Source organism: Protopterus annectens, chromosome 8.part0 (genome assembly GCF_019279795.1).
Source record: "Protopterus annectens isolate FY-2018-M chromosome 8.part0, PAN1.0, whole genome shotgun sequence".
Classification (NCBI taxonomy): Eukaryota; Metazoa; Chordata; order Ceratodontiformes; family Protopteridae; genus Protopterus; species Protopterus annectens.
Window position 1 is genome coordinate 1,695,946,722 of NC_056741.1, and position 23,479 is coordinate 1,695,970,200.

At 36.0% G+C, this 23,479-nt stretch overlaps 1 protein-coding gene across 1 annotated transcript in view; it reads right to left on the bottom strand.

Moving 5' to 3' along the window:
* The window catches only part of LOC122808548, an 89,587-nt gene that overhangs the window by 51,555 nt on the left and 14,553 nt on the right, over positions 1–23,479 (bottom strand). The window contains exon 2 of the mRNA XM_044079502.1: positions 9,682–9,861. Coding sequence (XP_043935437.1) covers positions 9,682–9,861 — 180 coding nt within the window. The remainder of the gene's footprint in view (positions 1–9,681; positions 9,862–23,479) is intronic.

The window sequence follows — 23,479 nt, forward strand, 5'->3', positions numbered from 1 at the left end:
TGCAACTCTGCCCTTTGATTTACAAAATGCTTCAGATGTACAATTTCATAAATGCTGGATAGCAGCGGCACATAAGTGTACATTGGAGTGGGTGAATATCCTGTTAGAGCGAGACAGGGTTAAGCAAAAAGAGCTAAAAGACCAGATCAAAAATGTGTGTAACACCTTGTCCACAGGCACACATGCTCAAGTGCTTGATGCTTTCCTCAATCACATCAATTTAAAGTTAAAAGATTATGAAAGGGAATTAGTTGAAAGGAAGAAGCGAAAATTACTACGAGACCTCCATGACTATGAAAATGGGAAGGCGTTTATCTCAAAGGCCAATCGAAAGAAGGCTCGCAATCACGTGAGGTTTCAGAAGGTGGAAGACAGTGTTCAAATGAATAACTCTTCGTTTTCAGCATCAGATAGACATTACACTTCGTGTGATGAGGAGCTTGAAAATCAAGAGGAATATCCTGCCTTGTCGCTAGCTCAACAGTCAGAACGACACTATCAAACCTTTTGGAATGATTCCAATAACCACAGAGGAGGAAGGCAAGGCAGAAAACACCTACACAAACAACAAGGACATTTTCAAAGGGACTCCTACCCTCGGGGGGGGGGGGGGGTACAAAAGAGGTAAAAGATCATTTGTTACCTCTATTAAGTGACAGTTATATTGTAAATCTTTCTAGACATGTTTTTCTGATCACGAGTTTGCGATTTTGAACCGCGGTTTGAAATTTATTCCTACTGTGTTACCTTGTATGTATGACATCAAATGTGATGTGTTTAAATTTAGCAGAAAGCTGCATTTAAAGTATTTTTTTTAGAAAAGTAGATATGGATGAAAAGTTGGTAAATTGCAATGATAGTATAAATACTTCATGTGAAAGTGTTTTTACATGTGAATCTGAAAGTTAGTTTAATGCTTATTGTGGGTTAGATACTAGCAATGTTTACACTAAAAGTGTTTTCATACCTCCATTTTTAAATGAAGAAGTAGTCCATTTTTCTAATATGTTGAACTATGCTATTGAAGATGTGTTTAATACATTTGTTAAAAATAGACAGCAAGTTGATTATAACCTGTCCATTGCAGAACAGAAAGCCCTTCAAACTTTAGGTCAAATGCAGGATGTAATTTTCAAACCCTCAGACAAAGGAAACAAGCTTGTTGTATGCATTATACCCAGTACATGGCTATGTGTATTGAACATCTAGAGGATGATAAAATCTATGAAAGAACTAATATGTTGGCATATAATGAAGCAATTACTGAATATGTTGAGTTATTGTAGAAAGGTAACAGACTTGGATAATTTCCTGAAACTGATATCACGAAGATGTTTAATACAGATGGATGCAAAATGGCACATTTTTATTGCCTCCCCAAGATTCATAAATATCTAAACAGGCCACCAGGGAAGCCTATAGTTTCTAGTTGTGAATATTTCACCCACAAACTAGGTCTCTTTTTACATAGCTATTTAGCACCTGTAGTATATACTTTGCCATCTTACATACGAGATATATTTGATTTTTTGGAAAAGATTAAAAACATTAAAAGGAACAGCAACTAGTACCTTTTTACATTAGATGTCAAAAGCCTCTGTACAAATATCAGTCATGGTTTTGGCATTGAGGCCTTGAGATTTTTTTTTAGGTATTTCACCAATGACAGAACATATTGTAGAACTGGTGCATTTTTGCCTTACACATAACTTTGTTGAGTTTAACAATAGTCTGTTTAGGCAGAGACAAGGCACAGCAATGGGGGCTGCTTTTGCCCCCATGTATGCTAATCTAAGAATGGGCCTTTTTGAGAATGAATATATCTATAGGAACAAGTTTTTTTGTCAGTATGTAATTAGCTATTATAGGTACATTGATTTAATTTTTATAGCTGAGGGGGTCAGGAATTAGTAACACATTTTGTTAGCTCTCTACACAACAATAGACATGGTTTACAATTTGATGGCCTTAATGTAGGAATATAGATTTGTTTTTTGGATGCAGTTATTAGTATTAGGAATGGTTCTGATTTAATTACGTCAGTACATAGAAAGTTCGATCAAGGTACACAGTTTGTTCATGGACAAAGTTGCCATCCTATACATACCATGGAAGCATTTCCTTATGGTGAGATGCTTAGAATATTTAGGTTGTGCAATAATATAGATGATTTCAAACAGGAATTAGGTAGAACTGTAGATATGTTTGTCAAAAGAGGCTACAGTAAAAGCCTAATCGAGAAGAGTTGGAATAAATTATATAATAATTTTGATAAAGGAAACTATGTTAGTAGACAGTCCTTGGGCCCTCATAGAATGACTGATAGAGGACATAAAGATATTATTTATTTTGTTGCAACATTTGGATGCTTAAATTCTATAGTTATAGAACAAATGTTGAATGTATTTAACCTGGTAGATGATTTTGGCGTTTTTTTTACTATTTAAAGCCTTGCTAATGACATTTTTAACTGTTCTGATGAAGTGTATGGTTTACACGAAAGCGCTTAACAATCGTGTTAAGTTTTTATGGTTGGAGTAATAAACCTGTTTTAAAAAGTAATTTGTGGATCGTGGTTTTATCCTTGGGTTGCTGGTGTGCTGTTTGGGATATTATTTATTTTGTTGCAACATTTGGATGCTTAAATTCTATAGTTATAGAACAAATGAAATATCACTGGAAGTATTTGCGTTCTCTGAAAAATATCTCTACGTGGCTTAATGGCATGTTGGGAATTTCCTACAGAAGGGGTAGGAATATACAAAATTTTATTGTGGGAGGAAGATTTTGTACCCCGTCCATGAATATACAACAGAGGTTAAACACTAGGGGGACCTTTTGCTGCAGTAAATGCAAAGCTTGTAAATTTGTAATAGAAAATTTTCCAAAAATTAATATCTCCTTTGAAACCTGGAATAACTTTACTTGTGATACTGAGGGTGTTTTTTATGCCCTCAGATGCCCTTGTAATTTATTTTATATTGGGGAGACCAAGAGGGCGTTTAAAGTTAGACTATTAGAACATGTAAGGGATGTCCATAATAAAAAGGAAGAAAGCTCTGTAGCAGTACATTTTTAGCAATTTCATGATAGTAAAAGTGAGGGGCTACAAGGAACTATTTTAGAGAAAATAAATGTGTCATGTTTTGATGAATGTCTTCTTAAAAAACAGCTTTTAACTAAGGAATCAGTGTATATTCTGAAATGTAATACTTTGTACCCACATGGGTTAAATGAAGAACTAAACTGGAGAATGCTTATTTAATTGTTTAATTGCTTAATTGTTAATTAAATATGGTATTTTAGGCAAGTTTTGTATGGTGCTTTTTACTCCTTGAAGGCTTTTTGGGCCGAGGCATCAGAGATAGAGACAGAGATTTCTACAATAAACCTGTGTTGGATTTACTGGCTGGTCGTATTTTTGTGCAACTTTTCATTTGTGGTGGTTGTCTTTGATTCATATCACAATAGTTTTATTTATTTTTCTCAGCTTAGTTAGTCAGAGACAGCAGGCAAGGATGTCACCAGAGGAGTATGAGAAGCTGACAAGGAGCCAATTGGCTGAGATGTGCCAAGCCAGAGGACTGGGGCATGCCAAGCTGACTAAAGCAGAAATGACTGCCTTAGTCACAGCTGCATCACAGACTAGCAGCTAGGAGGACAACCAGACTGGCCTTGGTGGTGTACAACTCTCAGAAAATGGACAGTTCATCCTTTCCACAGAGGACTTAAAAATCCATCTGGAGTTAAAGAGACTTGAACTGGAGTAAAACATTTGGAAATAAAATCAACAGAGAGACTGAGATGCCTAGAAGCCAAAGAAAATGAGAAACTGAGACATCTGGAAGCTGAAGAGAATGAGAGGCAGAGGCAATGTGAGAAGGAGATGCTGACTCTTCCCCAGGGTCATGGAGGTAATGGGAAAGGGAATAACAGAACCCCAGAAGCAACAAAGGTTAGTAAATTTATTCCATAATTTACAGAGGGTGATAATTGTTACAGTTTTATTCATATGATTGAAAGGGTATGTAAACAGTATAATGTTGACCACGGGCTCTGGGTACAGTTCCTGACCCCCTTACTCCATGGTAAAGCTGTAACTGCTAGTTCTAAATTGTGTGACACTGATTGCTTAAACTATAATACTAAAAAATTGTTTGTTACAGTGTTTTAAGTTAACATTTAAAGCTTATAGAAAAAAAGTTGTGTGAGCATATATGCAAGGCAGATGAAAATTTGTGTGAATATATTGCTGAGTTAAGCACTTATTTTCATAGATGGGTGAGAGGGTGTCAGGTCACCACTTTTGAAGGGCTGGCAGACCTTTTAGTGAAGGAACAAACCTTTAGCACTTTACTGAGGACATGATAATCTGGTTAGTGTATAGAGAATGTAACACAGCAGATGAGTTGGAGGAAAAAGGGAGACCTATACCTAGCAAGCAGGGCATCACTGTACAGGAAAGGGATATCCAGTGCTGCTCATGGGTCTAAGGGAACCCATGGTGGGCAGCCTATACCACCCCAACAGAGTTGGTCAGTAGCAGGGGAAGGCACTAGTTCAGGTACACAGCTAGGACCAAGGCTTAAATGTTTTAAATGCAACCAGTGGGGCTATGTAACATATAGCTGTCCATGTAGGCAAGGTGGGGAACAAAAAGTGGGAGAGCCAGTAAGTGGGAATGACAGAATGCCAGCAGTAAGTTGTCTGGAGACAACAAGGGCACCAAACTACCACAAGAGGTTATATCCTATCTTAGAAGATAGGAAACAGGCCACTGCTAAGACAGATGCAGCCTCTGACCTAACCATTGTAAAGCCAGAAATGGTTAAAGAGGAGCACTACTTGCTTGGGCAGTATAATCCAGTCAGTGTTTTAGGAAGGACCCCATTCCAAATACCTTTGGTTAGGGTTCACCTTGACTGGAAGGATGGAAAAGGAAGCACGCAAGTAGGTGTGTTTGAGGACATTCCTGCAGATGTCCTGATAGGGAATGGTTTTGATAATGCAGTACATTGTGTGCAACCAATTACATGCAGTCAGGCCTGGAGACAGGCATGTGGGTCTGGTAGCCTGGGGTACCCAGACAGACCACAGGCATGAAGCCAGGACTGGTGTGGTGGTTACTTCACTGAAGGTGGGTCACAGCTTCTTGTGGGTACTGATGCTCCCTTGGACAGAGTGACTACAAGGGCAGAGGTGAGTAGTAGTACCTAAACTGACAGTGAGGCACCACTGTCAGAGAATACTTGACTTGTTGTGGAAGGAAAGTTAGGAAGGGTTACAAAGAGATAGTTGAGACAGGCTCATTTCTCAGACCCTATATTACAAGGCCTGAGGGAGGTAGCTAGGGTGGCACCTGATTCTCAAGGGAAGGGGGAATCTGTATAGTAGGACAAATGGTTACTATACAAAGAATGGACCCCTGAGGGAGGGCTAGAGGGTGAGAAAATACAGCAGTTGGTAGTGTCCAGAGCCTACCATCTGGCACTTCTAGCCATAGCCTGTGACATTCCCTTGGCAGTTCATATGGGCATAAATCATACCAAGATATGTATTATGCAGAATGTTTATTGGCCTGGGATTTTGCAGTGATGTAACAGGGTACCACAGGACCTCTGGGCAGTGCCAAAAAGTAGGTAAGGCAGGATACAAGGTCAAGACTGCTTTGATGCCTTTGCCTGTGATTGAGGAGCCATTTCAGATGGTAGCTATGGATATTGTAGGCTTCTGGTTACCTCAAGTTCACAGGGAAAAAGTATATTCTACTAGTAGTAGATTATGCTACCAGATACCCTGAAATGGTGGCCCTGTTCTCCATTGAGACAGAGACGTTGGAAAATGCTTTGTTAGAAATTTTCAGCATAGTAGGTTTCCCAAAAGAAATACTGACTTACACAGATGCCAATTTCATGTCAGACCTGCTGGCTTGTCTGTGGGAGTGCTGTGGGGTGAAGCACCTATAGACCACCCCCTACCATCCCCAGACTAATGGTCTGGTTGAGAGGTTAAACTCTACACTAAAGACCATGCTATGGGCATTTGCAGACTAGTTTAAGAGGGACTGGGATATATATTTGCCCCAACCGTTGTCTCCTTACAGAGAGTTGCCCCAGGAATCCACAGGTTTTTCACCCTTTGATTTGCTGTATGGGCATAGGGTGAGGGGACCTCTAGATTTGATTTGTGATGAGTGTGAATCCCACATGGAGTCTTTTGTGGCATATGTCCTAAATCTCAAGAAAAGTCTTGGGGAACACATGGGCTTGGCCCAGGAGAACCTAGCAGAAGCCCAACAGCAGAAAAAGGTCTGGTATGACAGGAATGCTTGAGATAGAGAGCATGCTGTAGGGCAGCAGGTAATGGTTCTCATTCCTCTCAGACACAACTAGCTGCAGGCAGCTTGGGAGGGACCCTTCAAAGTGGTAAGGAAGGTCAGTCAACTACATGGTAGAAATGCTAGGCAGAAGGCAGGAGCACAAACTGTACCATGTTAACATGATGAAACCTTACCATGATAGGGAGGTCCTGGTACTAAGTATTTGTAGTAAGAAGCAGGAGAAGTCAGAGGGGGATCCATGGCTACAGGGATCCAGCCGGCAAAATCCTAAATTACTATGGTGGAGCCAAGGATTGCAGGCATATGATATGACAGTGAAACACTGCAGTGGGGTTAGAATGCCATCGCAGCTGGAATCTCAAGACAGGGAAAATGGGTAAGGTGTTGTCAGATAGTGTCAACCCTTGCAAGCAACATTTCTCAAGGGTCATTGAAACATTAGCTTGAGTCTTTGAGGGGGAGGGGGAGAAATGTCATGAAAGGAGATACTGCCAGCCCAGCTATTTGGAATTTTGTAAATAAGTATGTCATTTGTAAATATCAACATGATTCATATGCTTGTGTTACAAATCTATTAGAACTGTATGGTATGTGCATATCAAACTGCTGGTACAGAAGTGTGAGTTGAACAGGGTTTGCACAGTACTGAGCTTAAAAATGTAACCATACTGTACCCTGTTGGAATAGAACAGAAATACACCTACACTATTGCAACTGTTTAGATGTATACATTTTAACAATGGAAACTGGGACACCATAGGTTAACTTCATAAAAATAGCTGAAATTAAATTACTTCACAGCCATGTAATAAAAGGAGTTATCTTTCAGTTTCAGTGCAGTAACAAACACAATGTCTAGAACTAGAGGCTTTTGGTATTGTCTTGGAAGTGTTTTATTGTTTTATGTTACAGGTGGTAATAGATCTATTTTCAACATCTGCATGCTGATATATGGTTCCAAGTCCAAACCTATTGAATTCTGACAATATCTTATCCAATATTACCTTCTCCATTATTTTTCCACAACATGAAAGCAGACTTAAGGTTCTATATGACTCTGGTTTTGTCCTACTCCCCTTTACCTTAAAGACAGGTTTAATAATAAGCACATGTCTCCAATCTTGAGGAATCTCCCCATATTTACATGACCTAGTGAATAACAGATATAATGGTACCATAAGTTCTTGCTGAAGCATTCTCAGGTCATTGTTACTGATTCCGTCTTCTCTCTGTGCTTTGTTTGCATCCAGTTTGTGCAGCTCTTTTTCAACATAATCTAATTTGATTCCAGTATCTGAGGTTATCTGGATGTCACTAGGACAACTTATTTGTGGAGCCAAACTGTTTTGTGTAAGATTTTGTAAATGTATCTGTAATATGTTGTGCCTGAGAATAAACTTTAGAATCTGCACGCAGTTTATCTGTTTGTATGTCTTTACTCCTTCCACATGTTATGTATCTATAAAAAGGTTTCCTATTATGCTCAATATCTTTATATCATTTTCTTCAAATTTTTCTTCATCTTGTCTCAAATTATGGTTAATCTGTTTATCCAGCTTGTTTATTTCAGTTTTCAAAGTTTTAGTTCAACCTGTCTTCTATTTCTTATATTTTTTATCTCTCACCTTAATCAGGTATCTTGTTCTTATGGAAATATATCCCCCTAATATTGTATGCCTAAATGCTGATGTTAAAGATTTTTTTTTTTTTTTTTTTTTTTGCACTCAAAGAATTTCTCTTTCAAAACTTTCCAAATTCAGTGGCCAAGATGTGCACTGTCTAGTGACAGTTTTTCATAGCTCTGTCAGTTTATTCATTTTTGACAGGATTTATTTTTCATAAACAATCCTATTGGACTTATTTCTTCATTTTTTGGATTATCCTAAACATATCCTGGGATTGTTTTAAAAATTATAAATGTTTTCTAATAATTTCCTGTCAAAATCTTCTGACAACATATCCCAGTATCTCTGACTGAATGATAAGCCACTCAAAGAACATAGCTATGGACTCCTCATTTAAGAAAGAACTATTATCTTTGCCAGCTAACATACAAGAGATGTCACTAAAACTGGGCAAAATTGATACAAAAATGGATATCTTTGAACAGAAATGTTCAAAACCAATGGACTTAATACATAAAGAACTACAACTGCAGAAATCACAGATCTCAGACATAGAACAGTCTCTTTCTGGTGTAGATGGAAGATTACAGGAGGGAGAAAGTAACACTGAATTTCTTTTAAAGCAGAACACTACTCTCCAGAAAAAACTCAAGGACGTAGAAAATAGGACATGAAGAAATAACACACAGATCTTTGGTTTACCACACAACATTGAAGGAAACAACATGGTGTTTCTTAACTTTGTGGTTACCATCTATTTTAAACCTTCCAGAAGCCATTTCATACAGAATTCAAAGGGCACATAGATCTCTTGTTTCATCTTCTAATAAGAATACTCCTAGAACAGTAACAGTGAGATTCATGTCAACATAAGATAAAGAATTAGTGTTGAAAACTGCATGTTCCAAGTCACCTATAAAAATAAAAGCATTGTATGGTTTGAGAATGACTATTCAAGTGCAGTTATATCTAAAAGAAAACATTTTAGCCCATTATTAAGGACCTGTGCACCTCTTGTTTCCTGCTAGACTGAAATTAGTCCTCGTAGATGTCATAAAAATATTTTGATGATGTTGAGTCTGCTCTAACATTCATTAAAACACATGAATTAATACACAAATTAGAGGATATAGAATGGTCAAGTATTTCCCTGAAGACAGCTGCAAGAATAGCAACTGACAAACCTCCAAAAAAAAAAAAAAAAAAACTAAAGGATAAATAACTGTTTTGTTTTATTTATTTATTTTTTTGGTAAGATGTGCTTTTTTTCCCTATTCTCTAATACTTTTCCTTTTGATTCTGGAAGTATGTTTAAGTTAATTCAGAAAAGTGTTACTTTAGACAAATTCTGTTCCTTACATTAATATGGGAACATGGGAATTGAATGTACTTATGCACGGGCTGTTGGTGGGAATGCTTTGGGTTGTATATCTGAGGCAATGACTTGAATATGGCTTTTTGTACCTTTAATTGTTATTTTTAGGCTTACTGGTTATATTGTGCTTTTTATTTCATCTTATTTATTAGTCTGTTGTAATGATTTAACCAAATATGCTTAAATAATCAATATGGCAATATTTTCCTCAATAGTAATGGTCACAGCATGTTATAGAATGACTCAGTGTTTAAACAGCAGTTTTCAAATCACACGAACCATTTCTACCACACACAAAACATTTATTAATTAGTTCAAGCAGTTCCTGTTGAAACACTAACCTTTTTTCCTCAATAGGATTGGTCTCAAGACATTTTTTTTTCTTTTAGTCTCTCTCTGGCTGTGCGATCGCAATATCACCCGTCCATGGGAAGAAATGCGAACTTTGACCCCTCTGCGAAGGAACAGGAGGGAACGCCCATACACAAATTGTGGAGTTCGTCCTGAACAGTTTAATAACTCTTAAAAAAAAAAAAAAAAAAAAAAGGAAATTTTACTTATTCTCATATTTATAACATACGGTTAACTTTTCTTAGTTAAAGGGAAATTGATCTTCCAGTCTGAAAAGTCTATTTAATAAGATCGTTGTCAAAATGTATAAATGTAAACAGCCTCTTCATACCAAGTAATGTAAGAAATATGTAACCAGTGACAGTAATATTTCTAGAGCTCAATTTTTGTTTATAATACAAAAAAGCAAAAGCAGTATTCTTCTTAGGTGCTTTTGTATATGTTAGTGTGTGTTTTGGCTGTGATGTGTGTGTGCAAGGGGCTGTGAAACGTCTGTGTGTGAGTTACCTTTGTGTGTGTGATTGTGCGATCCTGGAGTTAGCATATATAAGTAGGGTGGGTGTTGCGGTGTGTGAATGCATAGATGTAAGTGTAGGTAAGTACGTCTGAATGTGTTGGTTTGGGGCTTTAGTGTATGTTAGTGTGTGTTTTGGCTGTTATGTGTGTGTGCAAGGGGCTGTGAAATGTGTGTGCGTGAGTTACCTTTGTGTGTGTGATTATACGATCTCAGAGTTAGTATATATAAGTAGGGGTGTGTGGGGAGTGCAGCCCCCCACATGGGGGAGAGGTTGCAGGGGGGCTTGTCCCCCTTCTTGTCTGTAGTGTAGGATTGTTTGATTGTGGGGGGAGATTGTGTGTATGTGTATGTGTGTGGTGTATTTGCACTGTAGGTTCGCAATTTTAAATTTTGTGGTTATGGGGCTTCGGTATTTAAAGGTTTCGGCTATAGAATTTCGAAATACTGAAATTCAGGATTTCAGTATTTTGGGATTCTATAGTGAACCTATATATATATCTGTATAAAATACCTAATTTAATGTTATTTGATAACTGTTTTAAACATGTTAACCTGGCTTTGACAATTATCTTAGTCAACTCAGATTTTTATGAATTGAATCTTCAGATTACATCTTACTGGTCTGACACTAATTAGTATTCTATTACGTGAGTTACATAAGATTGCATATAACAATCAATAGGCACCAATTTATAGATTCTCTACAAATATACTAGATACTTATAATAATGGCATATGGTTTTGAAAAAAAAAACAACCAATGAGATGAGAATGGAAAAGGGTGATGCTGTACATGTGTTAATTTAATCACTTATAACTATGGAGAACTGTATATGACCTATTATGCATAACTTCTTCTGCAAATAGGGCATATTTGATGATGTCTATTTTCTGAGTGTTTATTTGAGTAGATGAGTATAATAGTAAAGCAAATAAAGCACAGTCTTACATCAGAAAATAATTGTATATATTCTAACTTTAATTTGATCTTTATTTTTAAAATGAAACTGTTATCCATCTGATCTTTGATTTTGTAATACATCTATAAACCATTATTGTTTTAGTTGTCTTATATATAATTTAATAATAACTCAAAAATAACAAATGTTTAGTGTGTTTTTAAGAGAATAAGAATATATATCAAAATATTTTGCATGTAAATACCTTAATATATGGGATATACATATTTCTCTGTTCTAATCAAAATTTCTAAGGTTCTATTTGTAGCGGGGGAATTGACTGTTGTTAGTGAGAGGGTGGTCAACTCAAACAGAATACTGTTTGAGTTAGGAGTCTTTGAACTCCATGAAAGGGGTGAGGGAATACAGAATTCTAGTTTTATTGTATAGAGTAATTATTTGTTCTTCTTTGGTGTCTAAAATCTTTAATGATTTAATCTACACTATTATCACCTGAACTGCAGATCTATTAAAATTATTTTAATTCAGTAGGAATAAAAATTTATATAAATATACTTAATAAGTTAATGATCATCTCCCTAGTAAACTCATTCATTGTTTTTTATGTTAGCCTTAAATGCTTATCTATTAATATTAATGGGTTAAATAATAGCTGTAAAAGGGCAAGTTTATATAAATATTTAAATCTTTTTAATCCTAATGTTTTTTTACAAGAAAAACCCTTACTAAAAGATGACATAAATAGATGGGTCTATATTATATCACCAAAATGGCAGAACAGCAAATGCTGTTTCAGCGACACATAAACAGGGATCTACAACTTCCGTGAATGGCCAGAATATCATTTTTTTCCTATGGAAAAAAATCGGTAGACCACCCACACACAAAACACCATACCAAACATTACAAAGTAGGGGGTTTCTCCCCCCACATCCTCCTAACTAAATATACCAACTTAGAAATCACACTACAGTGGGGAAAAGGGCAATTACACCATGATGGCCAAGCGATTTCTTTCCCTAGGAAAAAAATCGATGTTCTGGCCATTCGCAGAAACTGTAGATCATTGTTTATGTGTCACTGAAATGGCATTCACTGTTTTGCCATTTCAGCACTATAATATATACCCAAATAGACTTAATAATAGAATATATACAGTACTATCTAGCTTGCATCATCAACAAAAGAAGAGAGGTGTTGCAATTCTATGGAACAATACTCAACCATACACTAAAATAATAAACACATACAATGATGATATGGATATGTTTTGCACTGTTACACTAGAACTTAATAGGAAATCGTACACATTAATTATCATCTTTTGGATACCATTGATAGATATTCACATAGTTAAACAACAGTTAAACCAAATAGTACAATTATCTAAATGAAATATGATTCTAGCAGGGGATTTCAATTGTATAGTTAATGAAAAAGATTCAGCTGCTATTAGTAAAAGAAGAGTAACATTATCAGCAAAAAATGACTGAATTTGTAGATAAATACCATATTAGAGACATTAATGACTTTGCTGATTTAAATTCCCTTTTTATACATACTTTTCTCATAGGCATTTTTCATATTCCAGAATTGATAGAGTTTCTATTTCTAATCAGTTAGTCAACAATCTAAATAAATTTAAAGTACATTCATGCCCATTATCTGATCATAATGCTATATCTTTTGATCTATTAATGAACTCAAACTACTGTACTCAATTTAAAAGGATTCCAGCATACTTAACTACCCTTTCAGATTTTAAAGAATTCATTATTTCTGAAACAAAAAAAATATTAATCTCAACAGTACTGAGAACACATTTGACATTTATATCTGGGATGCTCTAAAAGCTTACATTTATGGGAAAATAATACACTGGTACATTAATAATAAAAAAAACATTGGGACAAGGAATTAAAAACACTCCAAGAGAAATCTGATAAATTAAAACTATTTAATCAGATAAAATTAGTATGTTTGAAGAAATCAATATTTTGAATAGTAAATACTCAGAAATTCTGAATCATAAGACCAAGATTAATTTAGAAAGATATTAATTCATAAAGTTTTCCATGAACCCTAAATCATTAAATAAATTGGCCATCAAAACCAAGAGTCTTAGTAAAATGTACCATATTGAAGAGATTTATTCAGGTAAAAAAAGAAAATGGTAACTGATTTCAGAGATATATTAATGGAAATTTCAGATTATTTTAACAAAATGAATCAAAGCCAAGCAACTTTAGATCCTAAAGAATCTATGAAATCATTTATGAAGAAATATACCAAAAACAAATTAACTGAGCAACAGATTAATGCCTTAGATAAAACAATTTCATTACCAGAAATGTCAAATCAATATTTTAAAACAAAAACAAGGATTTGTGTAATGATGGAATTATTCCAGAAATCTATAAAATACTACCCAAAGAAGCACTAACTTTATTACATCAAGTTTTTTCTCAGTGTCAAGATTTATTTAATGTGCCTCCTCCTGGAAATATACTGTCATTTCACCTATATTGAAGACAGATAAAGATCCCTCAAAGTGCTCCTCATATAGACCAATATCACTTCTGAATGTTGACTATAAAATACTTATGTTTATTTATGCCAATAGACTCAAGAAATTCCTTCCACTTTTGATTGACGAAAATCAAACAGGTTTTATTTTAAACAGAAACACATGACAGTATTAAAAAGAGTATTAACTGTAATAGATCATGCTGTTAACTCTAAGAAGAATTTAACTTTATTAGGTTTGGATCTAAACTGTGCCTTTGACTCGGTCAATTGTGATTATCTCTTTTTTATTTTAGAATCTTTAAATATTTCTAATAAATTCATACATCTTATTTCACATCTTTATAATGGAAGTCAGGCATATATAAAGATTGGTTCATATATATCCCATATCATCCCGATATATAAAGGAACTAAACAAAGATGTCCCCTTTCCCCTTTGCTATTTACTCTCATAATGGAGCCCTTAGCTAATTATATAAGAATGAATCCAGACATCGAGGGAATTTACTTTGAACCTTGAAACAACCTCCAAAGTACAACTATTTGCGGATGATATTCTTCTTGCCATTAAAGGAACAAATTAAACTTTACAAGCTATATTTGATCTCCAAGAAGTTTTTTCAAAAGAAATCTGGCTTAATTTTCAATGAAAACAAAGCAAAAATACTCTCCGTTAATTCAGATACTAAACTTTGGGATCAGAAATGTATTAAATACTTGGTTAAAACAGAAAGTTTGATGTATTTAGGAGTTATATTATCTAACAATATAAATGATATAATAAGACTTAATTATAATAATTGCATATCTTCTATAAATAACTTAACTAAGTGGAAATATTTCTTATTCACAATGGACAAGAAACATTCAATTGCTAAAATGATCATTTTACCCAAGATACTTTATAGTATACAAACCACATCATTAATGCCTTTAAAAACACTGATAAAAGAATTCAATACAATGGTATTGAAGTTTTTGTGGTACCCAAATAAACCCAGAATAGCTCTTACTCAGCATATGAAAGATTGGCATTTAGGTGGGATAGGTTTACTGGCTATAGATTTATACTCTATATCATCACTGATTAAAACTTTCTCTTTACTAATTAATGAAAATTATACAGTAAGATGGAAAAAATTTCAAGAGGTCCTATGTTTTAATATAAATGAGAGATCTAGCTCTAATAAGCTCCTAATATTAAATAATCCATTCATTTGGATTGGAAAAAATACTTTTGGCTTAACAAATTCCCAAGTAACTTTCCCTATTATATGAAACTTTTATTTAAGGATTTTCAAAATTTTATATATAAAAATATGACTTATAAACATTGGATATTCATTCTGTTACCTTTTGCATGCACAAAGGATGTCATTCTCACTTCCAATTGTTCTGATATTATCTTGTTGAAGGAGAAAAATCTTACTTTTTGGTTTCAATTTGTAGTAGATGATAACTTAATAACATTAGAACACCTAATAAAATAATGATTTAAATAGAAATGTATGGCTACTACTTCAATTGCACAGACAATTCATGACTGGCAAAATCAATTCAATTCCTCAAAGTTCAAGAACGCCAATACCTAAACTAATACATTTTTTGACTACATTTATTCACAAAGCTATATCCAATGAATGTAAACTATCAATTATATATAGAATAATTAACATTGGAACAAAAATATAACAGATAATTACTTAAATTATATAATATTAATTAATAATAAGTCACTTTCTGAAGTTGATAAAAATTTATCTTGGAATCATCTAGGCAGACTGCATCCTCACTTAGATGGAGATTATACTCCTGGAAAGTTATCAATAGAGCTTTCTATACACCCCATAATTTGGAATTGGTCAGCAAGGAAAAGGTATTGTGTTAGAGATGCAAAACAGAAACTAAACCAGATTGGTCAAGTATGTTTTATGACTGCATAGCTTTGAAATAATATTGGGAAAATATTAATAATTTTCTCCAAGCATTTTTTACAGATAGATTTACTTTATCTAAATATTTGATTCTGTTTAATACCCAATTCCTAATTGTATTAGAAGAATTAAATACCCTCTGTTAAGTTCTGTATTGACAATAGTTAGAAATGTAATAACCAGGAATTGGAAATCTGAACATCCTCCTTTATTTTCAGAATTCAAGAGGATTCTTATTGAAACATGTCAATTGGAAATGATGACTATTAAATCAAAAACTATCAGAACATCCTTTTCATTTAATCTGAGGTCTAATTTAAAAACTTTATTAGAAAATAATTCATGCATTACTCAATGACACCATTATAGGTTTTATAGTGTTTTGTTATAATGTATATAATAGACACTGATGTAAATACTTTAGTTGATGTTACTTTTCTGGGTATATTCTTTGTTTTTTTACAAGCAATTTCCTTATTGTAGTTCTGTAAATGATTTTGTATTATTAAAACCTTAATAAAAACCGTTAAAAAAAATTTCCACATTCCATCTACAGTTTTTTTGGCTGAACACATCACTCCAGTTAGTTTTACATAGTGGTTGTTTTCTTCCATATAATCTGTAATTAACCTTCTGTGCATTGGTTTAGTTTTCAGTTTGTTGGAATTATCTAGCAACAAATTAACCTTTATAACTCAGTGATAATTGTAAATCAACAGTATTAAAACTTGACTTGAAGTAACAGTAATTTCTTTAGGAACACAAACAATTTCTAGTATGTTCCATTCTGTTAGGTTTTTTTTTTTTTTTTTTTTTACAATCTGAAGCAGCTGTTGTTCCTGAATATATGTTGTAATTAATTTCCTTTACTAATGTTGTTGAATCAATATTATTCCAGTCTGTTTCTGGTAAATTGAAGTCCCTAGCTAATATTATTCTTCCACCCTGTGATTCATGCAAGAAATGTATGAATTCCTGTAGGTCATCTACACTTGATTTTGGTGGTCTATACACTCTAACAATTGTTATGGTCTATACACTCTAACAATTGTTATATGTTTCAGGGCTGTCTTTATTGTCACAGTTACACAGTCTATAGTATTGGTGTCATTACTGAACATGTAATAATCACAGGTTTCATAACTATTTTTAGGTTCATAGGTTCATAGGTAGGTACTAGGCTATCAGCCCAAGGGTCTCCATAAACCTAGCCAACAAGGTTCTACTAAGAAAAACAAAAAAGTACCGAAGCTAACACAGCTGAAGGTTAAACAATAAATTTTAATGCACACAAAAGAGAGTAAGCGCTTTCACTGTGTGCTCTCACCGCTTCATCAGTCTTCATCAGTGAAAGCGCTTACTCTCTTTTGTGTGCATTAAAGTTTATTGTTTTACCTTCAGCTGTGTTAGCTTTGGTACTTTTTTTTTGTTTTTCTTAGTAGTTACTTGTTACTGTACCAATCTATTTTTATTCTCAGCATACTTTTTACACTAGCCAACAAAGTTCCCTGGTTTACGCCACCCAAGAAAGTTATTTTCCTGTGCCACTTTTGATCCTTATCATAATACCTCCACCTGATGTTTTGTTAGAATGTCTGTTATGGTAAAAAGATTTATACCCTGACAGAATTAGTTTCTGCTTTTTAATCATGTTTCACAAACAATAACAACATCAATCTTGTGTGAATGTAGCAAATTTTCCAATAAAAAAAATTATTAATCATGCTCCTAGCATTAGCAATCATCAAAGATGCATCAAATGTTGCTATCTGTGAATTGTTACATTTTCTACCTGGTAAAAATTGTGCCTAGTGTTTGTCAAATATTGCAAAATTATGCTGCAAAAATGTTCTTCTCTGATCCTGACAAATGTACATCATCCTGTCTGAACACATGTGTGCCCAAAACTAAGCTTGGATGCTCTACACATTTCCATTTTTAAAACAAGACATTTTTCTGTGTAGGTATTTACCCCAAAAATCTTTTCATTTACAGTAATCTGACTAACCTTTGTATATTTAATTTGTGAAAAATATGTTCTAACATCAGCACAAGCTATACTAAGAAGACTGCAAATTCCCTACTAACAGTCAGAGTTCTTGCAGATGAAATCATTTGTACTGACATGAATCAAAACAGATCCATGCTTCCTTACATTAAGGCATTCCAAGGCTCATGTCACATCTTCTATTTTAGCTCCTGGCAAGCATAACGCTATTTGATGTTCATTGCCTTTCCTGCAAATATAAGTATAATTTCCTCTAATAACTGGATCTCCAATTACAAGATTTTTTTTTACCTTTTCTGACCAGATCTGAAGAATCTCCAACTTCTAATACAGTAATATCTGCTCTATAAATTGTTACAAAGGAATGATCTTTATCACCATTAGTCTTATTAATCCCAGTGTTTTCATTGTGTATTACATTTTTATCCAGTTGGCTTTGTATATCCACACCTTAATCCTTGTAGTCAATATCTGTCTTTCACTTCTTTTTTCTTGCAGTAATGTTCTTCAATCTTTCTACATTCAGTTTTGACTTCTTCCTTTTTACCTGCCCCTTGCCTCTTTTTTCTACCTTCTCTTTTGGAAAAATGCTGCCTTTTTCTGTAGCCTGGGGGTTTTCTGATAGAAAAATATCATCATTTCCTGTAATCTGTGTGCTACCTAACAAATCAGTGTCCTTTTTACTAAGTATTATCTTACCTTTACAATCAGTAATCAGTTTCTTTTTCTTCCTTGTTATTTATTGTGAACTGCTTCCTTTCTTTCTTTTTTGTTTCCTTCTAAAGACTCTGAATCCTCAGATTGCTGAATACTTGCATCCAGAATTCCAAAGCTGTCAGGGGCATCATCTTGTTTCATAGGGGTTGAATAATCTTTACAGACAACAGCACATCATTTCCTAAATGTATTCTATTTGCTCTTTTATCGCACCAGTCCAGTCATTAATATATGTAATGACAGTTCTCTAAGCCATGCCAATTGTACAAGTGCAATCATCGTCGGTAAGTCTAGATTTACTTCTAATAATGGTAAGCGAATCATTCAATCTTTGACATGAGGAACACAGATCACCAGTGTTATCAGCTGTTACCTTTAAATATGCATAGCATGTATTACACTGTACAAGGTATTTGTGCTTTAGCAAATCATTAATTGCATACTCATTTAAGGAGTCCATAATCAGCTTCAAATGAATAAAATACTATAAAAGAAAAAAAAATCAAAATCAGTAACCTTAGAATTCAAAGAGAACTTAAATCAATGTCTATGACAAAACTCACACAAGCAATATGGAACTAAATACTAAAGTAAGTACAGCAAAGTTGTTCTGGCCATACAAGTTCTGAAAGTAGGACAAAAGCTGTAATTCCTTTAGCTTCAGCTCACTATCGTTTGCAGTTGCACTTCTTTTTAACAGAAAAGATCAATTGGATTTCCCCTGTGCAGTCTGTGTAAATTTATAGCTGACTAGGCCCCTTGGGATGACTAAAGCTTGACTGTGTAAAACCTATGCCTTTCAAACAACCAACAGTGAAAATTAAAGGTAAAACAACAAAATATAAATCAAAGTAATTTTTTTTGTCTACAAGCTATCCTTTCCTTCTTATAAAGAGTGAAAAACAGTGATACCAATAAAATATAAATTCAAATAAAATTTTTCTTACCAGACAACTCCACAGTAAATCACAAACAAAGTAGGATTGTTCAGATAAGTTCGCCAAGAAATGCATAGTCATACCCTTCGGGAAAAACAAGGTTACCCCTAGCTACCATATAGGTGGCAATCCACTGAGCACAGAACAAGTCATCAGGGATCTGGGGACCCAGGTTGACAGTAACCTTTCGTTTGACACTCATGTTGCCAAAGTAGTTAGGAAAACCTTCTACATTGCCCACCTGATCATGAAGGGATTCACATCTAGATCTAGGGAGGTCATCGTCCCCCTGTACTCATCACTCATTAGACCTATGATTGAGTACAATGCCCCATTCGGAATGTATCTGACCCGACACCTGCAGCAGCTGGAAAGGCCCCAAAAGTTCCTCACCAAAAGGATAAAGGGTCTCAAAAATATGTCTTATGCTGCCAGACTGAAAGAACTCCAGCTCTATTCAGTCGCATACCGCTTGCTCAGAGGTGACCTGTGCCTGACATATAAGGCCATGTCAAACCCAGATTTGATGAATATGCTTCACCTCAAAAAATCTAGATCCATCAGAACCACAAGGGCGGGAGACTTAAACCTTGACACGGTTATTAATAGAATGTGCTGGAGGGACAGATTCATCACTCAGAGACTCCCTATGCTGTGGAACAAAATCCCGGTACATGTGAGGCAGAGCACCTCACTGGCCTTGTTCAAGAGGAATCTTGACCAATGGATGGGAGATCGCAGATATACCCCAGGGATTACTTCAGTGTCACTGCTTGACAGAGGCACAGAAAAATAATAGGCATAGTTTTCTTCAAACTAAAGGGGTGGCGAAAGCCACATAACTATGGGCTAGGCTTATAAATGCCCTTGGGCAGATAGCCTAGTATGAACCTATGAACCTATGAACCTATGTATGAAAAATGCATTTCTTAAAATGTATATACTAGTAATACTTAGGTGAAGAAGTGGAAGGCATTAATGATGTCTGAAGAAGTTTAATATTCATTTAAATGAAAGCGCTAACAATTTAATACAGTTTTATTTTTGGAATAAAGCTTGTGATCATTTTATACTTCTAAGTGGTGGTTCGTCTTTGTGGATTTAGCTGACACGTTGCCTGCTTTTTTGATATTACAATACAAACTGTAATAACATCACAAATCATTCACTCACTGTACGACATCTGCAGAAGCCTTAACATACCTTGTCAGAGACGCACTAACATGGCCCTATGTGAAACAGCTGCTGTTATACAATGGAACAGCTGCTGCTGTTACAGGGTTTGTTTCCACTAATCCCGTTTCAGAAGATTGTGTGTACACTGGGATGTGTTAGCAATTACTGAGTAACAGCACAGTATGCTACACTTGTAAACCAAATCAAGGATGTCTGGAGAGCACACTGTAAACCACATAACAGTTCATGCATAGCCATACAGCCTTGAGCTGGCCAAACATCCTTGCCAGACTTAAACATCTGCAGAAGTATCAGGTACAAAGAAACCCTGCATAAGTAGCAATGTTCTGAAATATATCAGCTGTACTCACATGTAGAACAAAATCATCTAGCCATTACACACAGTCCACGGGAGTCATGAAGCTAATATATCTCTGTGTGTCTCCATATAGCTGTTGAAATATATCACAAACAACACAACCAGGCCATCTTCCTCGAAAGTAAGACAAACGGACAACGCCCAAAAGGAGTACTCCGTTATACACCACTGTTGCCATGGTACCGGTGAATGGAGTAGCTGCACAGCTGATGTGCATCTAATTAACTACTTTGGAACAGCAATTGGTGGACAGGATACCACATTACCAATATGTAACTAGAAAAGGATGTGTTATCACACATTCAAACCATCCGTATATACCAGCGGAATGTTACAAAGAACATTGAAACACAAACTGAAAAAGATTGAATCAACAGTTAACGACACCTCAGGTTACTAATAAGGTATGTAGAACAGTCATTATGCCTGTAGTACCTTTCTGTAGTATTTAAAGTGCACGCAATCCATATAGTGGAAACAGTTATCTTGTAGTGATGTATTGTTGAACATAGTAACGCTTGTAGTATTTGTGTGTACAGCTGTAGGTCACACGGCAAACACCACATACACCACAAGGGATGCTATATAAGGGCTTTGAACAGAAATACTCCTCACCAGCCAATGTCAGTGGCAGGGTTGGTCCAACAAGTATGTGCTATAACAGGGGATAGTATATGTTGGTATATTGTAACTGTAGTGTACAGTATTGTAGGCAGATATGTATTACAAGCTACATAGCATTACTGTAATGTTAGGCAAACATTAGTTTATGTCTATTGGCATTTACAATACACAATAACAGGATAAATATGTCTTTTAGTCACCCGACAGTTTATCAGCATGATAGAAAAGTAAAATGGAAGAGCTAGTTAACTATCCATGCACATAAGACATGTAATATGTGCAAAGGGAGGTACTAGGCTGTCTTACCAAGGGTATTTGTAAGCCTAGCTAGAATGTGTTGGCTTTCGTCACCCCCATAGGTTGGTTCCCTGTGTCGCTGAATGGCAGAGCCATTAGTTCCCTGTGCCTCTGTTCAGCAGAGCCACTGCAGTGATTCCCGGGCTACATGTCTGTCCCCATCCACACGTCAAGGTTTCCCTTGAAGAGTGCTAGTGAGGGGCCCCGCCTGATGTACATTGGAATCATGTTCCAAAGCATGGGGAGTGTCCGGGTCAGGAATCTATCCATCCAGCACGTCCATCGTTGTGGTTAGGTGTATATCCCTAGAGCATGTGGCTCTCAGGGGCCTCTGTTTAGGTGGAGCATATCCAGCAATACAGGGTTGGACATGGGCCTTGTATGTCAAGCAGAGATCACCTGTGAGTATGTGGTATGCAACAGCTGGAGTTTCTTAGGTTGGGCTGCATAGGTCTTCTGTTTGAGGTCAGTAATCCTCTTGGTGTGGTACTGGTGTGGTCTTCCAAGCTGTTGCAGTTGTCTTGTAAGGTATATCCCAAATGAGGTGTTGTATCCATTAATGGGTCTAATATGTCATGAGCAGAGACACAATGGCCTCCTTTGATCTGGATGCAAACCCATTAGAGATTAGGGGGGCCATGTAGAAGGATATTCTAACCACCTTGTCATTATGGGTATTGAAGGAGAGATTGCTATCTACTGGGGTTTCCGGATCCCTTATTACCCTTTCTGTATGTAGGGGACTAGCATCTATGTGGTAGTCCATGGGTAATTAGCTATTTCCAAAGGGGATGACTATACACTTTTAGGCATTCAGCTTGACGCCGTGATATTAACACCAGGTATCCATCTCAGTGCGACCCTTCCAGAGGGTGTCTTGTTACAGCTGGGGAAACAATTATGTCCCCTAGTTTGCAGTCGTCTGCAAACCTTTTCAGCCAAAGCCCTCCTGTGCTTGTCCGTACATCAGAGAACTATATACCGAACATGAGGGGTCCTAGGACTGAGCCCTGGGAGATGCCACTTGTAACTGGTATACAGTCAGACCTAGGGTATGCAACTCCTACTGTGTGGATTCTGTCTGTGAGCTACTTTGCAAACCATCACATGACGTAGGGGTTAATGTTCAGGCGGATGGGTATGTTGATAATACCAGAAGGAGGAATGGTGTTGAAAGCCTATGAGAGATCTAGGTAGGCTGTGTGGACCTCCTTACCCTCATCTAATGCCTTGGTAACTGTCTCTAAGAAGTCCACCGGGTTTAGGAGGCATGGTCTGCCCTTAACAATGCCAAACTGGGTGGGGTCAAAGGATTGGAGCTACCCAATAATGTCTCTGTGACTGAGATCCATGATGTGCACCATAGCCTTGCAGACCAGGCTAGTCAGGCCTATAGGGAAATAGGTCCCGTGGTCTGTTGTGGTGCCACCTTTGTGGAGTGGGATAACTGTTGCTGTGCGCCATTCAGGGGGCACTATGCCCAATGTGAGGCTATTATTGAAAATGGTGCATAGGTGGGGAGACAGTACGTTCTGAAGTTCATTTAAAATGCAGCCTGGGATGTTGTCCAGTCCCATGGATGCTGTGATATTAGCTTTAGAATGTGAGCTTTGAGAGGGAGGGTGGAAAGGTAGCACTGAACCTATCTGCCAGGATGTTGCCAATATCAGTTGTTTCTGTAATGTTCGTGCCTTTGTGCTGTAACTCAGAGCAGATCTGATTGTTGACATCAAGATATGTGACATAGCT